At 45.2% G+C, this 18121-nt stretch overlaps 1 protein-coding gene across 1 annotated transcript in view; it reads right to left on the bottom strand.

The window, feature by feature from the left end:
• The window catches only part of map2k1 (mitogen-activated protein kinase kinase 1), a 31557-nt gene that overhangs the window by 9731 nt on the left and 3705 nt on the right, over window positions 1-18121 (bottom strand). Inside the window, exons 2-5 of the mRNA XM_078427269.1 lie at window positions 4139-4349; window positions 2958-3104; window positions 2173-2250; window positions 1083-1134 (exon numbers count right to left, since the gene is read on the bottom strand). Of these exons, the coding sequence (XP_078283395.1) occupies window positions 1083-1134; window positions 2173-2250; window positions 2958-3104; window positions 4139-4349 (488 nt within the window). The remainder of the gene's footprint in view (window positions 1-1082; window positions 1135-2172; window positions 2251-2957; window positions 3105-4138; window positions 4350-18121) is intronic.

Here is an 18121-nt window from a genome sequence, read left to right as displayed (position 1 = left end):
AAGCTATGGAGCATGAAACTTTGGCCTGTGACTCACTGACAGAGGCTCAGATCAGTTCCTCGATTATGCCATGGTCCTAAAATAAAATTGCTCACGCGAATACCGAGAGTATCCCTTTTCCCTGCTGTATCATTCAATTATCCAGCACACTTGCATCCTGGCATAGCATGCCACTGAACTTCACCTCTGGTTACAGGGGAACCATCTGCTGGGAGATGCTGGTGCTTTGCGGCAGAAAATTGAATTGGGTCACCCACACATCTGGAACTCCTCCAGGTCACTGCTCACTCTGAAGGGCAACTAACGATGGGCAATTAAACCAGCCCTTGTCCTCAGTGTCATATCGCAAACAAATGGATAAATAAAAAATAATTCAGACAACAGAGAGCCAAAAGTTTACTTGTGTTAAATATAATTAGGGAGATGTCAGGTAAAGATAAAAGGCAAGATTAACCTAGATTAACATGACCAAAACTACAAGGTTAAAGCAACAGCTGTTCTTATGTATGTGGGGTCCTCAGTGATTAAATGTTTCCAGATTCGCTTCCAATGACATTGGTCACTGTCAGGACAGAACAACGCATCCATTTAGCATTTCAAGATATTTTACAAAAATATGTCTGTGCTTCAGAGAGATACCAGGGGAGGGGAGATGACTCTGAGGTAGTCACTCAAGGACACCCATCCCTGGCATCTCTGCCACTTTGGAATTCTTCCCACCTCCTTAAAACCCATCTCCATGAGCAAGTTTCTGGTCATCTGCCCCTTGAACTCTACCTTTAGGCTGGAGAGGTTTGATCATCTAATGCACCTAGATAGCTTTTAGTATGTCAAAGATGCCATTAAACAAAATGATATAGTTATAGCGCCCAACCAGCAACATGACCATTGGCATTAAACATCCTCCAGCAATGCCAGAGCTGTTTGGTACCAAGGGGCCACAATACTCCCATCATGAAAGAGTCAGGGTCAATTCTAGCAGTGCCTTGGTCCTTTTAACATATCCCACAATCCTGTAGCTCAGGCATTTTATGTGGAAAAGGTCTTCACTGGGAACAATGTTTAATAGATTGTTACCGTACCTCGGTGCATAATCTTGTGCTTCTCCCGCAGGTAGGCCAGTCCCTTATTAACCTGCAAGGATCATAGTGTGGTTAAAAACATTCCAACAGTTCAGAGTCCCTCTAATCGAGACTATATTAACCATTTGCGCAAAATGCTGGAGTAACTCAGCGGGACAGGCAGCATCTCTGGAAAGGGTCTGAAGAAGGGTCTCAACCCAAAACGTCACCCATTTCTTCTGTCAGAGATGCTGCCCGTCCCGCTGAGTTACACCAGCATTTTGTGTCCATCTTCGATGTAAACTAGCATCCGCAGTTCCTTCCTACACATTAATCATTTACACGTTGCAACAGTGTCTGTGCTTCCGCCAGGGAGACCAACTCATGGCGGGCCGCCTCCCATCACCAGTGAGCAGGAGAGCCGACGCTAAACCTGACCTGGCTCCTGTTGCCTGGACTTATCTGTACAATCAATAGACTCGTGACTGCCTTTGGGACCCAGTGTAGCAGACACAACAGTGGCTTCCAGGGCAGTGTATCCCTGCTTTGATCTGATTGTTTATAAACGTGGAAAGCCTGCTAACACGAGGCAGCACAGCGGGCAGAGCCATCGCCTCAAAGCGACCCAGGTTCAGTCACAACCTCTGCTGCTAAATTGTGTGGTTTACATGTTTTTATTGTGACCATGTGGGTTTCCTCCAGGTGCTCGACACCTAAAACCAGGGTCTGCTGTCTCAAAATAAGGGGTTGGCCAGTCAGGAGAGAGATGAGATGAAATTCCTTCACCCAGAGGATGCAAAGGAATGGATGTTTGGCCGCTGAGTATTTTCAAGATGGAGATGGATAGATTTTGAATGTTAAGGAATTCCAGGGATGTCGGGAAATGGTGCTGAGGTGGGCTATCACAACACGTATTCTAGTTAGGTAACACGGAAGATAAAGCATTTTCTATAGAGCAGTGGATTGTAGTATCATGTCTACCACTAATAATTCACGTATTGATAGAGTGCAGGGCAGCATAAAGGAGAAATCCAATCATGGGATGTCAGATTGTCCGCAAAATCATTATTTCTGGAACAGTACGCTCCTGTGCTGATTGTGTTATACTTACAGCTATGCTCACTTTGCCCAGGACTTGTTCTGTAATTCTTCCAGCCTTTTTGAGCACTTGATCCAATGATCCACCATCCTAGCAGCAAATTAAACGCGATAGCCAGTTAAAGTGAACAAAACTGCTTGGTTATCTTATTGTCATGGTGTCGGCAAGGTCAACAACTGAATGTGATCACAGATATTCCTCTAGCCCATCTTCAGTCCAAGACTACTAAATCCTAAGTTGTTTAGTTAAAAATTCATGTTTCCATTTTGGGAATGGAGCTAAACATGGAATGTGGGGGGCTTTGAATGGAAAGAACAGGAATAGATGTTCTTGTTCTACAGCTACTGAGTGGTGATCAGAACCCACTGGAGTGGATATGGTAGCCTGAATAATGCCGAGACTCTGGCGATAAAGGAAAGGTTACATAAACCAGGCCAGGATTTCCTGCAACCAAGGTGGAGTTCAAGAGATTGGGGAACCAAATGGTAAATTATTTGGAGAAGCTCAAACTCATGGCCAACATATGTTAGGAAAACCTAGCCGTTGAGTGAGGGAGAATTATGGAGCTCTAATGCAATTAATTCTGGTAAAACACCAATTTCAAATTTCATAAATGGATAGATTTTTGATAACCATTGGTATTAAGGGATATTGGGGAAAAGGAAGACAGTGACAGAGTAGAAGGTGCAGAGACAAGAACATGTCAGTGGCGTATGGGAGTGATCTTGGTTGCTCCAAGGCAGACGTTTCCTGTGCCCAACAACTTTGCCCAGCATGAAATGCTTTGGGTTCTGTACCATGTGCTCCATGCAGATGCTGATCTCCCCGTCGCTGTAGAAAGCGCCGTAGAATCCCACGATGTAGGGAGAATTGCACTCGTGCAGGACCTGAAGCTCTCGAATGATCTGGTTGCGAATGGCTGGCTTGATCTCCAGGTGAATCAGCTGTGAAGGGAAAAACGCTCACTTAGAATTAGCCTCTTCTTTTCAAATCAAGACATCACATCCCAACAGCAGCCTGGAGTCAGGTCCTCTGATCTCCATCACCGCATCCATCTACTCCCCTCCCAAGCATTAAACACTTGTTTTATTCACCCCAAATCAGTGGGAATGAAGAACAGAAAATCCTAGAAATAGGGGTAGCTCAGGCAGCATCTGTTAAACAAAGAAAGTTGACTGCGAAAGTGGATGACTTTTCAACAGAACGCCAGTTCCAACAGAAGCTGGTTATCAGAAATTGTAGAATTCAGTATTGGATACTCTGTCACAGAGAGTGTTGGAAGCAGAACCACTGACATTTAATTCTGGCATCAAACAGAGCCATTGGCATCGTTCACATCATGTAGCATTTAAGAAGCGTCTAGATGAGAACTAAGTGCCTAAGGCTATAAGGGCACGCACATCCTTGCTGGAAGACAGGATTAACATGTATGGTTGCCCACTGGTCATCATGGTGGTCTGACTGGCCTGTTTCCATGCTGTATGAATCTATGGCAAGATATAATTAATCCACCCAGGTTTAGGAGCAGGAACTCGCAACTAGAGAGGAGAAAATTGGTGCTTTGGAAGAAAATTTGAGCTGTGGCACTAAAATGGGAGAATATTGACATGTTAAATGCGGAGCATGCAAGAGCTCAGGTACAAAGGTACTTGCCCGGGTGTGCGTGCCTCAGGTGTGTACACGGATATGTGTTTACACATCCTGCATAGAGCCGGGCACTGCAGGGAAATTCCTAACAATGAAGTTATACACGCAGTGAGTAACCATTGTATGAGAGGGTCAGCACTCCTACTGTTCATCCCCATACGGGCCAGGTATACAGACACATGGTGGGTGTCGGGTGTCATTACTGGTGCCTTCTGCCCCTCACTGGAAAGGTCCAGTGTAATAGAAAGGGGGAACCAAGCCGCCAATCCAGCCTGCAGGACAGCGGGAAGGAGTCTGTTAGAACAGTGTTAGAACAAGAAGTATGTTTTACCTTTCGGGCCATGATTAGGCCAGAGGGCTTGTGGGAGACCTTGAATACGACGCCTCCGTTGCCCGCACCCAGCTCCGAGATCTTCTCAAAGTCATCATCCTTCAGCTCACCAACCTTCTGCTTCTGAGTCAGAAACGCCTCCAGCCGTTTCCGCTGTTGTTCGTCCAATTCGAGTTCCTCCAACTTCTTCTGCAGAGCTTCCAAATTTGTCCTAAAGTGTGCGGAAAATGAAACTTTTAACAAGGACGTATGCAATGGCATCACATCAGCCCAAGCTTTTGAGGCCACATTGTTGTAACCAGGGCTGGGAGTAACATGTGGAGGATGGGCAAGGATCATACTCCACAACATCACTAGGGAAGGTGATGGTAACCCCCCCACCCCGCTAGAACTCAAAACATACCTTTGTTCATGAAAATCTGGGCCACAAAATGTCTAAGAACATTTATCACGGTAAAATAATGAGGCAGGGAGCAGAGACTAAAAAAGACTAAGAGATTAAAGAGAGATTTGACCAGATGAAAACAGACAGATCAATAAACTGACAGATAAACCGCTTCAGGGGCTATTGATCTGTGTCAGACTGAGTCTGTCCAGCTTAATGAGCCACGATAAAGCAGCTTCCACTGGAAATAATCTCCGGTCCTCCATCACTAACTGGGACTTTTTCTAATTCAAAGAAAGAACATTTCATAAAATAAAACAAGGAAGAAAAAAAAAGAAAAAACACAAGTGAAAGCTGTAGGCAGCGGCCAAACAAAGAGAAGAATTAGTTTGTGACAATGAGGTAGATGCAAGAGAACTTGAAGAAAAAAAATTGGAGGCTGAAAGAGAAAGGGGCAGCACAGTGGTAGAGATGCTGCCTTACAGCACCAGAGTCCCCAGTTCGATCTTGACTACAGGTGCTGTCCCTATGGAGTTTGTACGTTCATCCCGTGACTGTGAGGGTTTTCTCCAGGGTCTCCGGTTTCCTCCCAAACTTCAAAGATGTGCAGGTTTCTAGCTTCTGTAAATTGTCCCTAAATGTGTAGGATAGTATTAATGTGTGGGATGATTCCTGGTCAGCGCCAACTTGGTGAGTCGAAGGGCCTATTTCCATGCTGTCCCTGAAGTCTAAAGTTGCCTTGGGAGACCTCAAGTGGTTGAGAGTTGAGATTAGGAATACTTTGCCAGGTGGAGATTCAATCCGAACACAAGTTGGATAAACAACAGAAGAAGATGAGCTCCCAGGGATGCAGACTTGTTGGAAGAGGTGGATGGGATTAACTCAAGAGATATTGTAACAAAAACAAAACAAGCACAAATCTAATGGGCCTAGTTGCCTCCTGCTGTACTATTTCATTGACAAAAGAAACAAGTACACTCATGCAGCACCCTTCATCACTGTGGAATGGCCCAAACATCAACCACCGAGATACTTCCAGTGCAGCCAACTCACTGTGAAGAGTTCAGCAACGAAACTCGGGTCTTAAAAGCAAGGGTTGGGAAAGTGGAGGGTTAAGGTGCAGACTGGAACAGGGAGAGTTCCACACTCTGAGGGGACAAAATGGTTCCCTACATCTCGGTTTCAGAACAGAGAGGGGAAGTGGGGGCAGCTAGCAGCAAGTCAACAGAGCTGTAGGTAACATAACCAAGAAATGGGGGTTTGAGGACAGTTCCAAACATGGCACGGTTCGAGGGAGGCAGACTCGCACGAACAGACAAGAAAATAGGAACACAAGGCCATTTGGCCCCTCAAGCCTGTGATTGTGCTCCAAGCACCAACTCGTCTTCCAGTTCCCTGATCTTTCCAAAGTTGAACTGGAGTATTTAATGGGGGTGCTGATAAGTCAAGGTTGAGTGTTTCATGTCCCTGTGTGGAAATGAACAGGCATCGCTGCCTCAATGCCACACACCCAGGCTTTCAGGAGATGGAGTGAGGGCATCAGTTTTACTATCATCATCGATACATGTCATAGGAACAGCAGGTGGCAGTGTTTCCAATTCCATCCAACAATATCCAGGATTCCCACTGCAAAGCACTCTGAAAACCAAATCCATTTATTATTTCGTTGAATCCTTAAACAAGAGGTCTGGGGTTGAGAGCCGCTCCCCGGATACGATCGTGTGCTTTCACTTAAAGCAGCAGCCACACTAATCCAAGCTGCTTCTGAGAGGAAATAACTCATTCATTTCTCCACAAGCCCCTGACTCAAATTTCTCACTCACACTGTTACTCAACTTCAACATATACTCCACTGCCAAATTTCGTAACCCTCTCTTCTGAAAACACCCTCCCAGGGGACACAAGGCCTGGAACAGACTATTTTGTTATAATCTTTATCTTTGTTCTTTTGTTATTAACACTTCAAGATCCTGCGACAGCCATTACAATTGTTTGCATGTGGGAAGACAAACAATTCAATAGACAAACATGGCCTTTCGCATCCGATATCCTTTGTCTTGCACCAAACAAGTCTTCTCTGACCGGGAAATGGGCATGGGCAGCTGGATGTGGACCCAAGTCTGTGCAAGGCTCCCAGTTTGACCTGATCTCTACAGTAAGTGGTGCTGAAATTGCTGAGGCCTCCCTGGAAGGCCTGCATTTCTGTAGCACCTTAGAAATTCCTCAGGATATCCCCGAGTGGCTCACAGGTAACCAGGTAGTATAGTGACTGCCGGGGAAAAGGCGGCCATTTTAGGCTCAGCAAGATACAAACCAGATGTTGACCACAAAATTCGCATTGTCCAAGACACAGAGGCGAACTCACCAGCTGGAAAGCGTCCTGGAAGCTTCTTGATCCATTCGAGACAACAAGCAGGGCCTTTATTTAATATTTCAAGCCAGAAAAAACTCCTACCCGAGAGCCCCAACAGGGGCGACATCATAGGTCACATACACAAACGCGTATCTGAAACAGGTTTTGAACCACAATCAACATGTTGGAACTGCCCACTGACTACAACCGACTGCATAGAGGATCTTTCCTAACGTTGGGATTACTGACAGTGATCACACCCATTCCTCTAGTTACTGTGTGGTAACCACCGCCAGATATTGTGGCTTGTAGCAAGCCGAGAATACTTGCACAACAATAATTAGCGCACTTTCGAAATATTTGTTGCACTAAACATTCTCGGGATTTTCCAGCCATCTAAGTACCAGAGTTACCATATAAGTGTTGGACAAAGGACTGAAGCCTATACACAAGCACGCACCGCACCACCGTGGAATACCCAGGGTTTTCCCCCACAAGTGTGGGCGGTGTGTTGAACAGATATTGGTTTCAATGATGATCGGTAACTGGGAATAAAAGGGCTCCTACATCGGTCTCCCCTGGTGCAGAGGCCAGCTCCACTTCCCCGAGGGATGAAGGATTCAAGCATCACCCCAGAGCCGAGCACAGAACAATGCAGGCATTGTGCCCTGGTGTCATACCTGACGCAGTGCAGACCTGACACAGCTTCCAGGCAAACGTTAAACCACCTCTCTGAAGGACACAAAGGTTTGCATGGTTCAATTTGGCAAGGGAGGTATCCCCATATTCCTCAAAACAGATTACACACTCGTTATTACTGTACCATTTATGGGAGTTTGCTGTTCAAATAACTACCTTGTTTCTGACATCTTACAGGCACTACACGTCAGATATGTTTCATATGCTATAAAGCATTCAGGGGCAACCAGCAAGGGTCAAAGAAGTTCCTACAAAAATGCAACTTCTTTTAGCAAATGGACATTGAGGGGACATCTGCCAAAGCCCCAAAGATTACCGTTCCCTGAAGGTTTAAGACCCACCAACAGACTCAGTCGAGAGGGAGATGCACTCCCTTCTGCATCAATAGCATGGGTTGTACCTGATGAGGTGCCGCACCTTCGGAAAAGAGAACAAATGGCAAAGTAAAGGAAGGCCCCAGGGAATGTAATGAACAGAAGCCCATGCAGTTGTCACCAATTCCAAAAGATTTAAAAAGTGAAAATTAAACAACTCAAGATTGCATCTGAACCTTCCCCCTTCCACCCCAACAAGCGACACTTTCAACGTAGAATCTCTACAATGTCCTCAGAGGATTGGACCTACTGTGGACTCCCTCAACATCATGAAACTACCTTCCCAAAACACAGTGCGATATTCATCACTACATGTCCTCAAAAACCTGGAAGATATGCCTCAGGCCCACACCCTGCTTTCACCCCCGGGACACCTGCTATGTTAAATGGGCCATGACAAGGTCATTGATCAATTACAAATTTACCCGCTTTTTATAAGCAGATCTGAGCAGAGAGATTATCTGTGCAGTCACTACGATGGTTAATTATTTTCTAGTGCTGTTGTAATATTCTGTAGTTATCAGTGAACTCAGTGGTGTTGTTGTATTTCCAGTCCTGATAAATCGCAGTAATGGTTTGCACATTCATGGAGCTCAGTACTTTGTGCACACACAGCTTCCTGACATTTTTGAGATTAGACGTAGATTGCCCAGAGGGAATAAGGTCTGTGTGGATAGGAAGGATGGCTCAGAACGCTGAAAGAAAAAAGGATCAATGTAGACTCACAGACGGACACGCATTACCCACAACACTTCAATACAGCCAAAGCCAAAAGACCGCTCGACCCACTCTTCAGTAACCTATCTCTGACAGAAACAAGTGTTGGTCTATAGATTCCCTTTCTAGAATGAAATGCAGCAGTTAATTTACCTGCTAGATGCCACAAAGAGTCACATGCACAAAGTCTTCATCGCTCTCAACAGCCATATCTGGGCATTGCCTGTAGCCATTTGACACTTCAAGGCACCTACCCACAGCTTAAGACAAACCAAAGTGCTTTACGACTAGTGATGCCCCTGCAAAATATGATCACTGTTGGAACATGGCAAACACTAATCAATTTACAAGTAGCTTGAAGAACTAAATGACCGGATGATTGGGCGTTTTGTGCATTAACACAAGTTTGAACCCTGGGATCCTATGAATCTATCCCATTGGCCTGGTCTTTTCTGTATCAAAGCAACAGAACGTATCAGCTCAATATAAGATCTATCTGAAAGACAGCACCCGAGAGAGGTTTCAGGAAGCTCTGCCTCAGGAAGGCAGCCAATATCACAGACCCACAACACCCTGGCTATTGCTCTCACCTTGCTGCTGCTGTCAGAAAGGTGGTACAGAAGAACCATGACCTCAGGGTTCAAGAACAGCTTCTTCCCATCAAACATCAGGCTCTGGAACTACATGCATAACCCCAACCAAAACCTTACCTCAGCAATGAACTACTTTGCATAGCTTGCACTGCACAGTTCAGCTTGCAATGTTATGGTCTGATTAATTAGTATGACTGATAATTTATTGTATCATTGTTTGCCGTATGTTTATTTGTGGTGGTGTTGCATTTAATGTGCCTGTAAAACTGCAGCAAGTAAAAATGTAATTGTTTCATTCCTTGTACATATGACAACAAAACACTCTTGATGGTATAGACAATAGGTGCAGGAGTAGGCCATTCGGCCCTTCGAGCCAGCACCGCCATTCAATGTGATCATGGCTGATCATTCACAATCAGTACCCCGTTCCTGCTTTCTCCCCATACCCCCTGACTCCGCTATCCTTAAGAGCTCTATCTAGCTCTCTTGAATGTATTCAGAGAATTGGCCTCCACTGCCCTCTGAGGCAGAGAATTCCACAGATTCACAACTCTCTGACTGAAAACGTTTTTCCTTATCTCTATTCTAAATGGCCTACCCCTTATTCTTAAACTGTGGCCCCTGGTTCTGGACTCCCCCAACATTGGGAACATGTTTCCTGCCTCTAATGTGTCCAACCCCTTAATAATCTTATACGTTCCGATAAGATCCCCCCTTCTAAATTCCAGTGTACACAAGCCTAGTCGCTCCAGTCTTTCAACATATGACAGTCCCGCCATTCCGGGAATTAACCTAGTAAACCTACGCTGCCCGCCCTCAATAGCAAGAATATCCTTCCTCAAATTTGGAGACCAAAACTGCACACAGTACTCCAGGTGCGGTCTCACTAGGGCCCTGTACAACTGCAGAAGGACCTCTTTGCTCCTATACTCAACTCCTCTTGTTATGAAGGCCAACATTCCATTGGCTCTCTTCACTGCCTGCTGTACCTGCATGCTTCCTTTCAGTGACTGATGCACTAGGACACCCAGATCACGTTGTACGTCCCCTTTTCCTAACTTGACACCATTCAGATAATAATCTGCCTTCCTATTCTTACCACCAAAGTGGATAACCTCACACTTATCTACATTAAACTGCATCTGCCAAGCATCCGCCCACTCACACAACCTGTCCAAGTCACCCTGCAACCTCATAGCATCTTCCTCACAGTTCACACTGCCACCCAGTAATGTATCATCTGCAAATTTGCTAATGGTACTTTTAATCCCTTCATCCAAGTCATTGATGTATATTGTCAATAGCTGCGGTCCCAACACCGAGCTTTGCGGTACCCCACTAGTCACTGCCTGCCATTCTGAAAGGGACCCATTTATCCCCACTCTTTGCGTTCTGTCTGTCAACCAACTTTCTATCCATGTCAGTACCCTACCTCCAAAACCATGTGCTCTAATTTTGCCCACCAATCTCCTATGTGGGACCTTGTCGAAGGCTTTCTGAAAGTCGAGGTACACCACATCCACCGGCTCTCCCCTGTCAATTTTCCTAGTTACATCCTCCAAAAATTCCAGTAGATTAGTCAAGCATGATTTCCCCTTCGTAAATCCATGCTGGCTCGGAACGATCCTGTTACTGCTATCCAAATGCTCCGCAATTGCGTCTTTTATAATTGACTCCAGCATCTTCCCCACCACTAATGTCAGGCTAACTGGTCTATAATTTCCCGTTTTCTCTCTCCCTCCTTTCTTGAAAAGTGGGATAACATTAGCTACCCTCCAATCCACAGGAACTGACCCGGAATCTATAGAACATTGGAAAATAATCACTAATGCGTCCACAATTTCTAGAGCCACCTCCTTAAGCACCCTGGGATGCAGACCATCAGGCCCTGGGGATTTATAAGCCTTGAGTCCCATCAGTCTACCCAAAACTTTTTCCTGCCTAATGTGGATTTCCTCCAGTTCCTCTGTCACCCTAGGATCTCTGGCCACTAGAACATCTGGGAGATTGTTTGTATCCTCCTTAGTGAAGACAGATCCAAAGTACCGGTTCAACACGTCTGCCATTTCCTTGTTCCCCATAATAAATTCCCCAGCTTCTGTCTTCAAGGGACCCACATTTGCCTTGACTATTTTTTTCCTCTTTACATACCTAAAAAAGCTTTTACTATCCTCCTTTATATTATTGGCTAGTTTACCCTCGTACCTCATCTTTTCTCCCCGTATTGCCTTTTTGGTACCATATACCATATAGTGCTCCTTTGGTACCACACCAAGGGAGCTTGTGTCAGTGAGAGAATTTCTCCTATTGAACCACTGCCCGAACAGAACAAATAATTTGAGGATCAAAGAGTTGGATGCGAATAGGTTCCAATCACTCGCAGCTCAAATAAAATGAATAAATTACAAATTTGTTTCTTGAATTTCTCTCAGAGCAGAAAAGCTTTGTTCTCGCTCATCTGTGGGTATGTGCGTCATCCCTTATTGATGAAAACTTCTATCATTTGCTGAAACCAATATTAACATAACTAATGGTGTGGTATAAACAGGTATAATTCATAAATATTCCCACTGAATGCAGAACAAAATAATATTATGCATCACATCAAGATCTGCTGGCAGGCTACATCCGATCCATTAGGGCTGGCAATGTAAAGTGTGTTTAATTGGTTTGTTAATTGCTTACAATTTTAAAGTGGCCTTTTCCTCAAAGTACCCATATTTCTGTAGTGGCAGTGAGGATTGATGCTTCTGTCCACACTTTAACTGTGTTTCCATTGGGAATTCTGTTCCCTCTAATGCAAGTTGAGCCCAGTGTTGAGCTGATGAGTTGGGACTAACTCCCATCCCAGACTTCATAAGTTCCCTCCAGGCAGACCGATAAATGTTCCCAAAGCACTGTCACAAGAGTGTTGGAACCGAGTGCCAGCTCCAGCAGATGTGACACTGGAGCGATTGACATGGAGCTGTTCAAACATGGAGCTCCCAGCAGCACCTGAAAGTAAATAGCTCCTTTCACGTTTACCAATTTTGGCTGGATATATTCCTGGGGAAGAGTGGACAGAGTGAAGTACAAAGATTGGGGCAGTGGGTGACACAAGCCCAGCATCTGGAACACAGATGTTGCAGGTAGACTAGTGGGATCAAATAGAGTCATCCTCTGTCTGCTCCCCTACATCAGTCAGTTCTCTCATGACACCCAATTGTAAACCCCAGCATCCCTGACAAAGCTCACTCATCCTGGCCATTTAAAGTTTGTTCTTCACCATCATTTGCAGGGACTATGCACATTTTGCAAGACCCTTCAGCTGATCGACTCTGCCATTGTGCATCAGTCAGGCCATCAGGTCACTCTTGATGAAAATTCTAAAGCAGCATCTGGGAACAAGCTTTTTACAAACAAAAGGACAGAGTTCCCCGTTTAAAATGCATCAACTTGTTCATTCGCCACAGATCACCTTGCGCTGAAGGAGGCATCAGATATCAGTAGTGGGAGGAAATTGTGATGTCTGCTACAATGCAGCAGGTACACCACGTTCTCTGGCAGAAGCAAGCGGCTGCTTTCTGTGTGCAGGGCAATAGACAATTGGTGCAGGAGTAGGCCATTTGGCCCTTCGAGCCAGCACCGCCATTCAATGTGATCATGGCTGATCATTCACAATCAGTACCCCGTTCCTGCCCTCTCCCCATACCCCCTGACTCCGCTATCATTAAGAGCTCTATCCAGCTCTCTCTTGAAAGCATCCAGAGAATTAGCCTCCACTGCCTTCTGAGGCAGAGAATTCCACAGATTTACAACTCTCTGAGTGAAAGTTTTTCCTCGTCTCCGTTCTAAATGGCCTACCCCTTATTCTTAAACCATGGCCCCTGGTTCTGGACTCCCCCAACATTGGGAACATGTTTCCTGCCTCTAACGTGTCCAATCCCTTAATAATCTTATATGTTTCAATAGGATCCCTTCTCATCCTTCTAAATTCCAGTGTATACAAGCCCAGTCATTCCAGACTTTCAACATACGACAGTCCTGCCATTCTGGGAATTAACCTAGTGAACCTGCGCTGCACTCCCTCAATAGCAAGAATGTCCTTCCTCAAATTTGGAGACCAAAACTGCACACAGTACTCCAGGTGCGGTCTCACTAGGGCCCTGTACAACTGCAGAAGGACCTCTTTGCTCCTATACTCAACTCCTCTTGTCATAAAGGCCAACACGCCATTAGCTTTCTTCACTGCCTGCTGTACCTGCATGGTAACTTTAAGTGACTGATGTACAAGCGACACCCAGATCTCTTTGTACTTCCCCATTTCCTAATTTGACACCATTCAGATAATAATCTGCCTTCCTGTTCTTACCACCAAAGTGGATAGCCTCACATTTATCCACATTAAACTGCATCTGCCATGCATCTGCCCACTCACACAACCTGTCCAAGTCACCCTGCATCCTCATAGCATCCTCCTCACAGTTCACACTGCCACCCAGCTTTGTGTCATCCGCAAATTTGTTCACGTTACTTTTAATCCCTCCAGGGCTCTAGTACTGCTCGCCGCACTATACAGCTAAAACACAGATAAAACGCAGCAGCAGTGGGAATTTGCATTTCCATCCCTGGCACAGCTCACCTCGTCCTGGGTCACACACAACACAAGCGCTGGAACTGGAGGCAAAAGAGCAAGTATCCACATTAATTTAAAACCGGGGAGGGCGATCTGTTTGCCTTTTAGTATCTGACAAACACACTGTTTATTCTTCCTTGCCTTGCTGCTTCATTAGGTTTCTGTTTCTCATTCTCCTCTTTTGGTGAAGTTTCTGCCCAGGTTTGGTAAAGCTCCACAGACACCAACAGCCACAGCTTGGCAGCACAGCGCCTGAGATAGCCAGGAATTCCAGCTACAGCCTGGACTTATGGAACATCTTTAAGATAATAAAAAACCTGAAGAAATGTTTCAGGTCAGTATCCTTCTTTAAACTGATGGAGTAGAGGAGTGACAGCCAGACGTCTAAGCATAGTTAGCTTCATCATCGGTATCTTTCACAGTATGTTCCCCTACCGTCTGGTAGGAGGTACAGAAGCCTGAAGTCCCACCAGGTTCAGGAACGGCTACTTTCCTATAAACACCAGGTTCTTGAATCAATTTGCACAACCCTAATCCATCTCAAAGGAATACTATAGTCCACCACTTGCGCTACCATGGATTGTTTTTTCCCCCCAATGGTTTATTGCGCTAGCGGTAGAGTTGCTGCTTTACAGCGAATGCAGCGCCGGAGACTCAGGTTCGATCCTGACTACGGGTGCTGCACTGTAAGGAGTTTGTACGTTCTCCCCGTGACCTGCGTGGGTTTACTCCGAGATCTTCGGTTTCCTCCCACACTCCAAAGACGTACAGGTATGTAGGTTAATTGGCTGGGTAAATGTAAAAATTGTCCCTAGTGGGTGTAGGATAGTGTTAATGTACGGGGATCACTGGGCGGCACGGACTTGGAGGGCCGAAAAGGCCTGTTTCCGGCTGTATGTATATGATATGATGATATGATATCTTTGTCATTGCAGCTTTTTTCTTTTACTGTCTTACAGAATTTATATCGCATGCTACCCAAGTTTATGTGCCTGGGGTACAAACACAAGCAAAATTATCATTGTAGCTGCACTTTACCGTGCATGAGCACATGCCAATAAACTCAACCTGACTGGAAAATTATTTCTGGCAGGCTCTTTGACTGTGGGTCTATCACACCAAGTTCAATCCTGCCCATCCCATTATATGGCCTGACATGTAGGATTACCAGCTGGATTCAAAGGCAGAGATTAAACAATAAGGGGCACAGCTAAATAACAACTTACTGACCATGGGGCTGAGGCCAATATTGGCTTATTACTGCCATTGACAGGCAGTAAACCTTCTCCCATTTGCCCATCCATGCTCCTCAAAACCCAAATCGATTGAGAAGTCATCTCAATGATTGTTACTTAATAAATTCTCTTGTGGGGTGTATTGAGAGGAGTTGCCAAGCCATAGATGTTATATAAATATAAGTTACAGTTGTCAATTTAGATGATATGTAAGCTTGTTGAATCTACAGGAGAAACCCCAGCTACATTGAAATATTAAATCACAAAGACCTTGGAATAACAACAACTCCTTTCCACACATGGTGTTATATTCCGTGCAACAGTGAAACACGTGGATATGGTATAATAATGAAAGGATGCACGAGCTGAAGATTTGGTTGTCATGACATCGTCTGGTACTATAGAATTGAAGTTGCCAAGGAGATTAGATAATTGCTTTTTTAAACACATACTGTTCTATGTAAATGATGCAAGCCTTCCTCTTGGAGCTTTTGAAACAGAATCACTACTTTTTTTTGATAATCAGTTTCCACAGTGAAAATCAGTTAGAGAGGAATTCTCTATAGCCAATGAATCGTTGCTGGTCACCAGGTATTCAGAGAATCATTCGGAAGCCACATCATTTATCTTCTGCAATGCTACAAGGTCCTTGGCTTGCAAACTGGGGATGGGGAAGAGGCACAAAGAGAAGCACTCGTTTCTAGGTGCTTAGAAAGAATGGAAAATGGGAGGGGGTTATGGATGAACAGGACCCTCTGAAGTGGGATACATCACATTTGGGACTCTCTTTGAAAGATCAATGCCAACCCAATCCCATCACCCTGACCCATTCACCATTTCTCCAACTCCTTTATTCTACAAAACTTAATTTTGGAAGTTCAGATTTACTTTGATATCTGAAGCCACCGGTGGGTGTCTGGGGAGACAATTTAAAAACCTTAACTGCTTTCCCCCCCTCCCTCCACGTGAATAAATGGCTTCACTCCTAAACCCCCTAGCTCTGATTTTAGAATTGCGTCCTCTCATTCTTGATTCCCCATCAGGAGAAATAGTTCTTCATTAACAAGCCTACCCAATCTTTCTATCATTTTAAACATCTCACCAGTCAGTCTTCTGCAGCCCTTCTACGACAGGTCCTGTGACCCAGCGCAATCAGCCAGTGCAGCATTTTGGGGACTCCTCCAACCCAGACAAAGCAGATATCACAATCACCAGGGTCCAACCACTGGGTGTAGAACCCTGTCCCATGCTGTCACTGCTGTGAAAATATTACTGCGGATATATTGAGGAAGGATGGAGCTGTGGAGGAAGGCTGGAAGAATCTCAGAGCCAGGAGGCCACAGCTCACAATTCGTTGCTCTGGAAAATTATACCAAATGAACCAGGCTCGGGGCTACGATTAAGGGAGAGTTCACAAACATGTTTACATACGAACACAAAGATCAGAAGTATGCAATGTGGCCCTCAAGCATTCTCTGCCATACAACAAAGTCACGGCTAATCTGGGTGTCACCTCAACTGCACATTCCTACCTACCCACAGCAAGTTTTCGCCTCTGGATACCTGGGAACAAAGTGTTGGAGTAACTCAGTGGGTCAAGTAGCATCTCAGGGGAATATGGATAAGGACCCTTCTTCAGATTAATAGTAGTAGGGGACAGGAAGATGGAAAAGAGGCAGGGAACAGGCAGGCCAGGCGAGTGTTAGGTGGATACAAATGAGGGGTGATCCCAGTCCTTGTTCCGGCCTCACCTGATTTCCAGCCTTCTCTCCCCTACGACTATTAGTTGGAAGTGATCCGACCCAAAATCTCGCCTATTAATGTCTTCCAGAGACACTGCCTGACCCACTGCGGACTTTAATGGGAGCAAGCCATGCAACACACTGACTGAAGCTCCAACGCTCAACGTGCTGAAACAGGGAACAGACAGGTGCGCATTTGCTCAGGAATTCCCAAACAGATGAATTCCTGAGCCTGGCCAATCATGGCCCCAGGCAGCAAGCACTATCCAAACCAGTTGCATTCCAGTCCCAAGAACAAAAACAGAATACAATTCTCAGCGGCTGGTGAATTAAGACCAAATCGAAGATCACCACTTCCAGCGACTTTGTTTTACAACCAAAGATTGCCCTACACCACATTGAAGGCGAGATAAACACTTGAGGGAAAATTGTGGATTAGTGAAGAAAATGTTTAGAATGAACAGGGACAGAGATCGAGTGCAATCAGTATTGGTGGCCTGGGGGTCACCAATAACCAGTCTGAACCAAGCACAGAAATGCTGTAGCTACAAAAGCAGGTACACCCTGCTTACTTCCCAATCCTGACTTACTCCCCAATATCCCAAACCTTTCCCACCATCCAACCGAGTAGAAATAGAGCTTACAGCATTCTCAATATTTATGGACAGCTGTGACCCATGGTGGCAAGGCCAGTATTTCTTTTAAGCCATTTTTAACTGCCCTTCAACTGAGTGACTTGTTGGTCAGTTAAGGGCTAATTACTCAGACCAGATAAAGACAGCAGATTCCCTTCTCTGGAACAGATGACGATGTAAATTGGTTCAAAATGACAATCCAGTGGTTTTTACAATCACCAGTGCCAACTCTATAACCATGTTTATCGAACTAAAAGCATATTACACAGCTGCCTTGGAGTGACATTCATATCACTGGGACCAACAGTGCAGTAACTAAATCAGTGTCTTGCTGCCACCCAGAAATTGTTGGCAGTTCTTTTTTGGGGAATGAGAGGTATAAATGGAAGTGACCCCTTTCCAAATTTTTCAGCACTTTCCTGCCATGATGTAGATGCTGCTGATTACTGGAGGCACACAGGAAGCATCCATTGGCAGCAACACAGCAGTGAATGAAAACCTGCCATTTTTGTGCTACTGGCAGAGCAGGACTCGGGGGGATAATTCAATTTCTCATCCTGAGGTGGGATCTATTACAACCCGAGATCTTGCTCAACATTTACTTCTGCAAAGGTAGGCAATAGCAGTTGTACAGC

Source organism: Rhinoraja longicauda, chromosome 33 (genome assembly GCF_053455715.1).
Source record: "Rhinoraja longicauda isolate Sanriku21f chromosome 33, sRhiLon1.1, whole genome shotgun sequence".
In the NCBI taxonomy this organism is placed as follows: Eukaryota; Metazoa; Chordata; class Chondrichthyes; order Rajiformes; family Arhynchobatidae; genus Rhinoraja; species Rhinoraja longicauda.
This window is presented reverse-complemented; position numbering and strand designations above follow the sequence as displayed.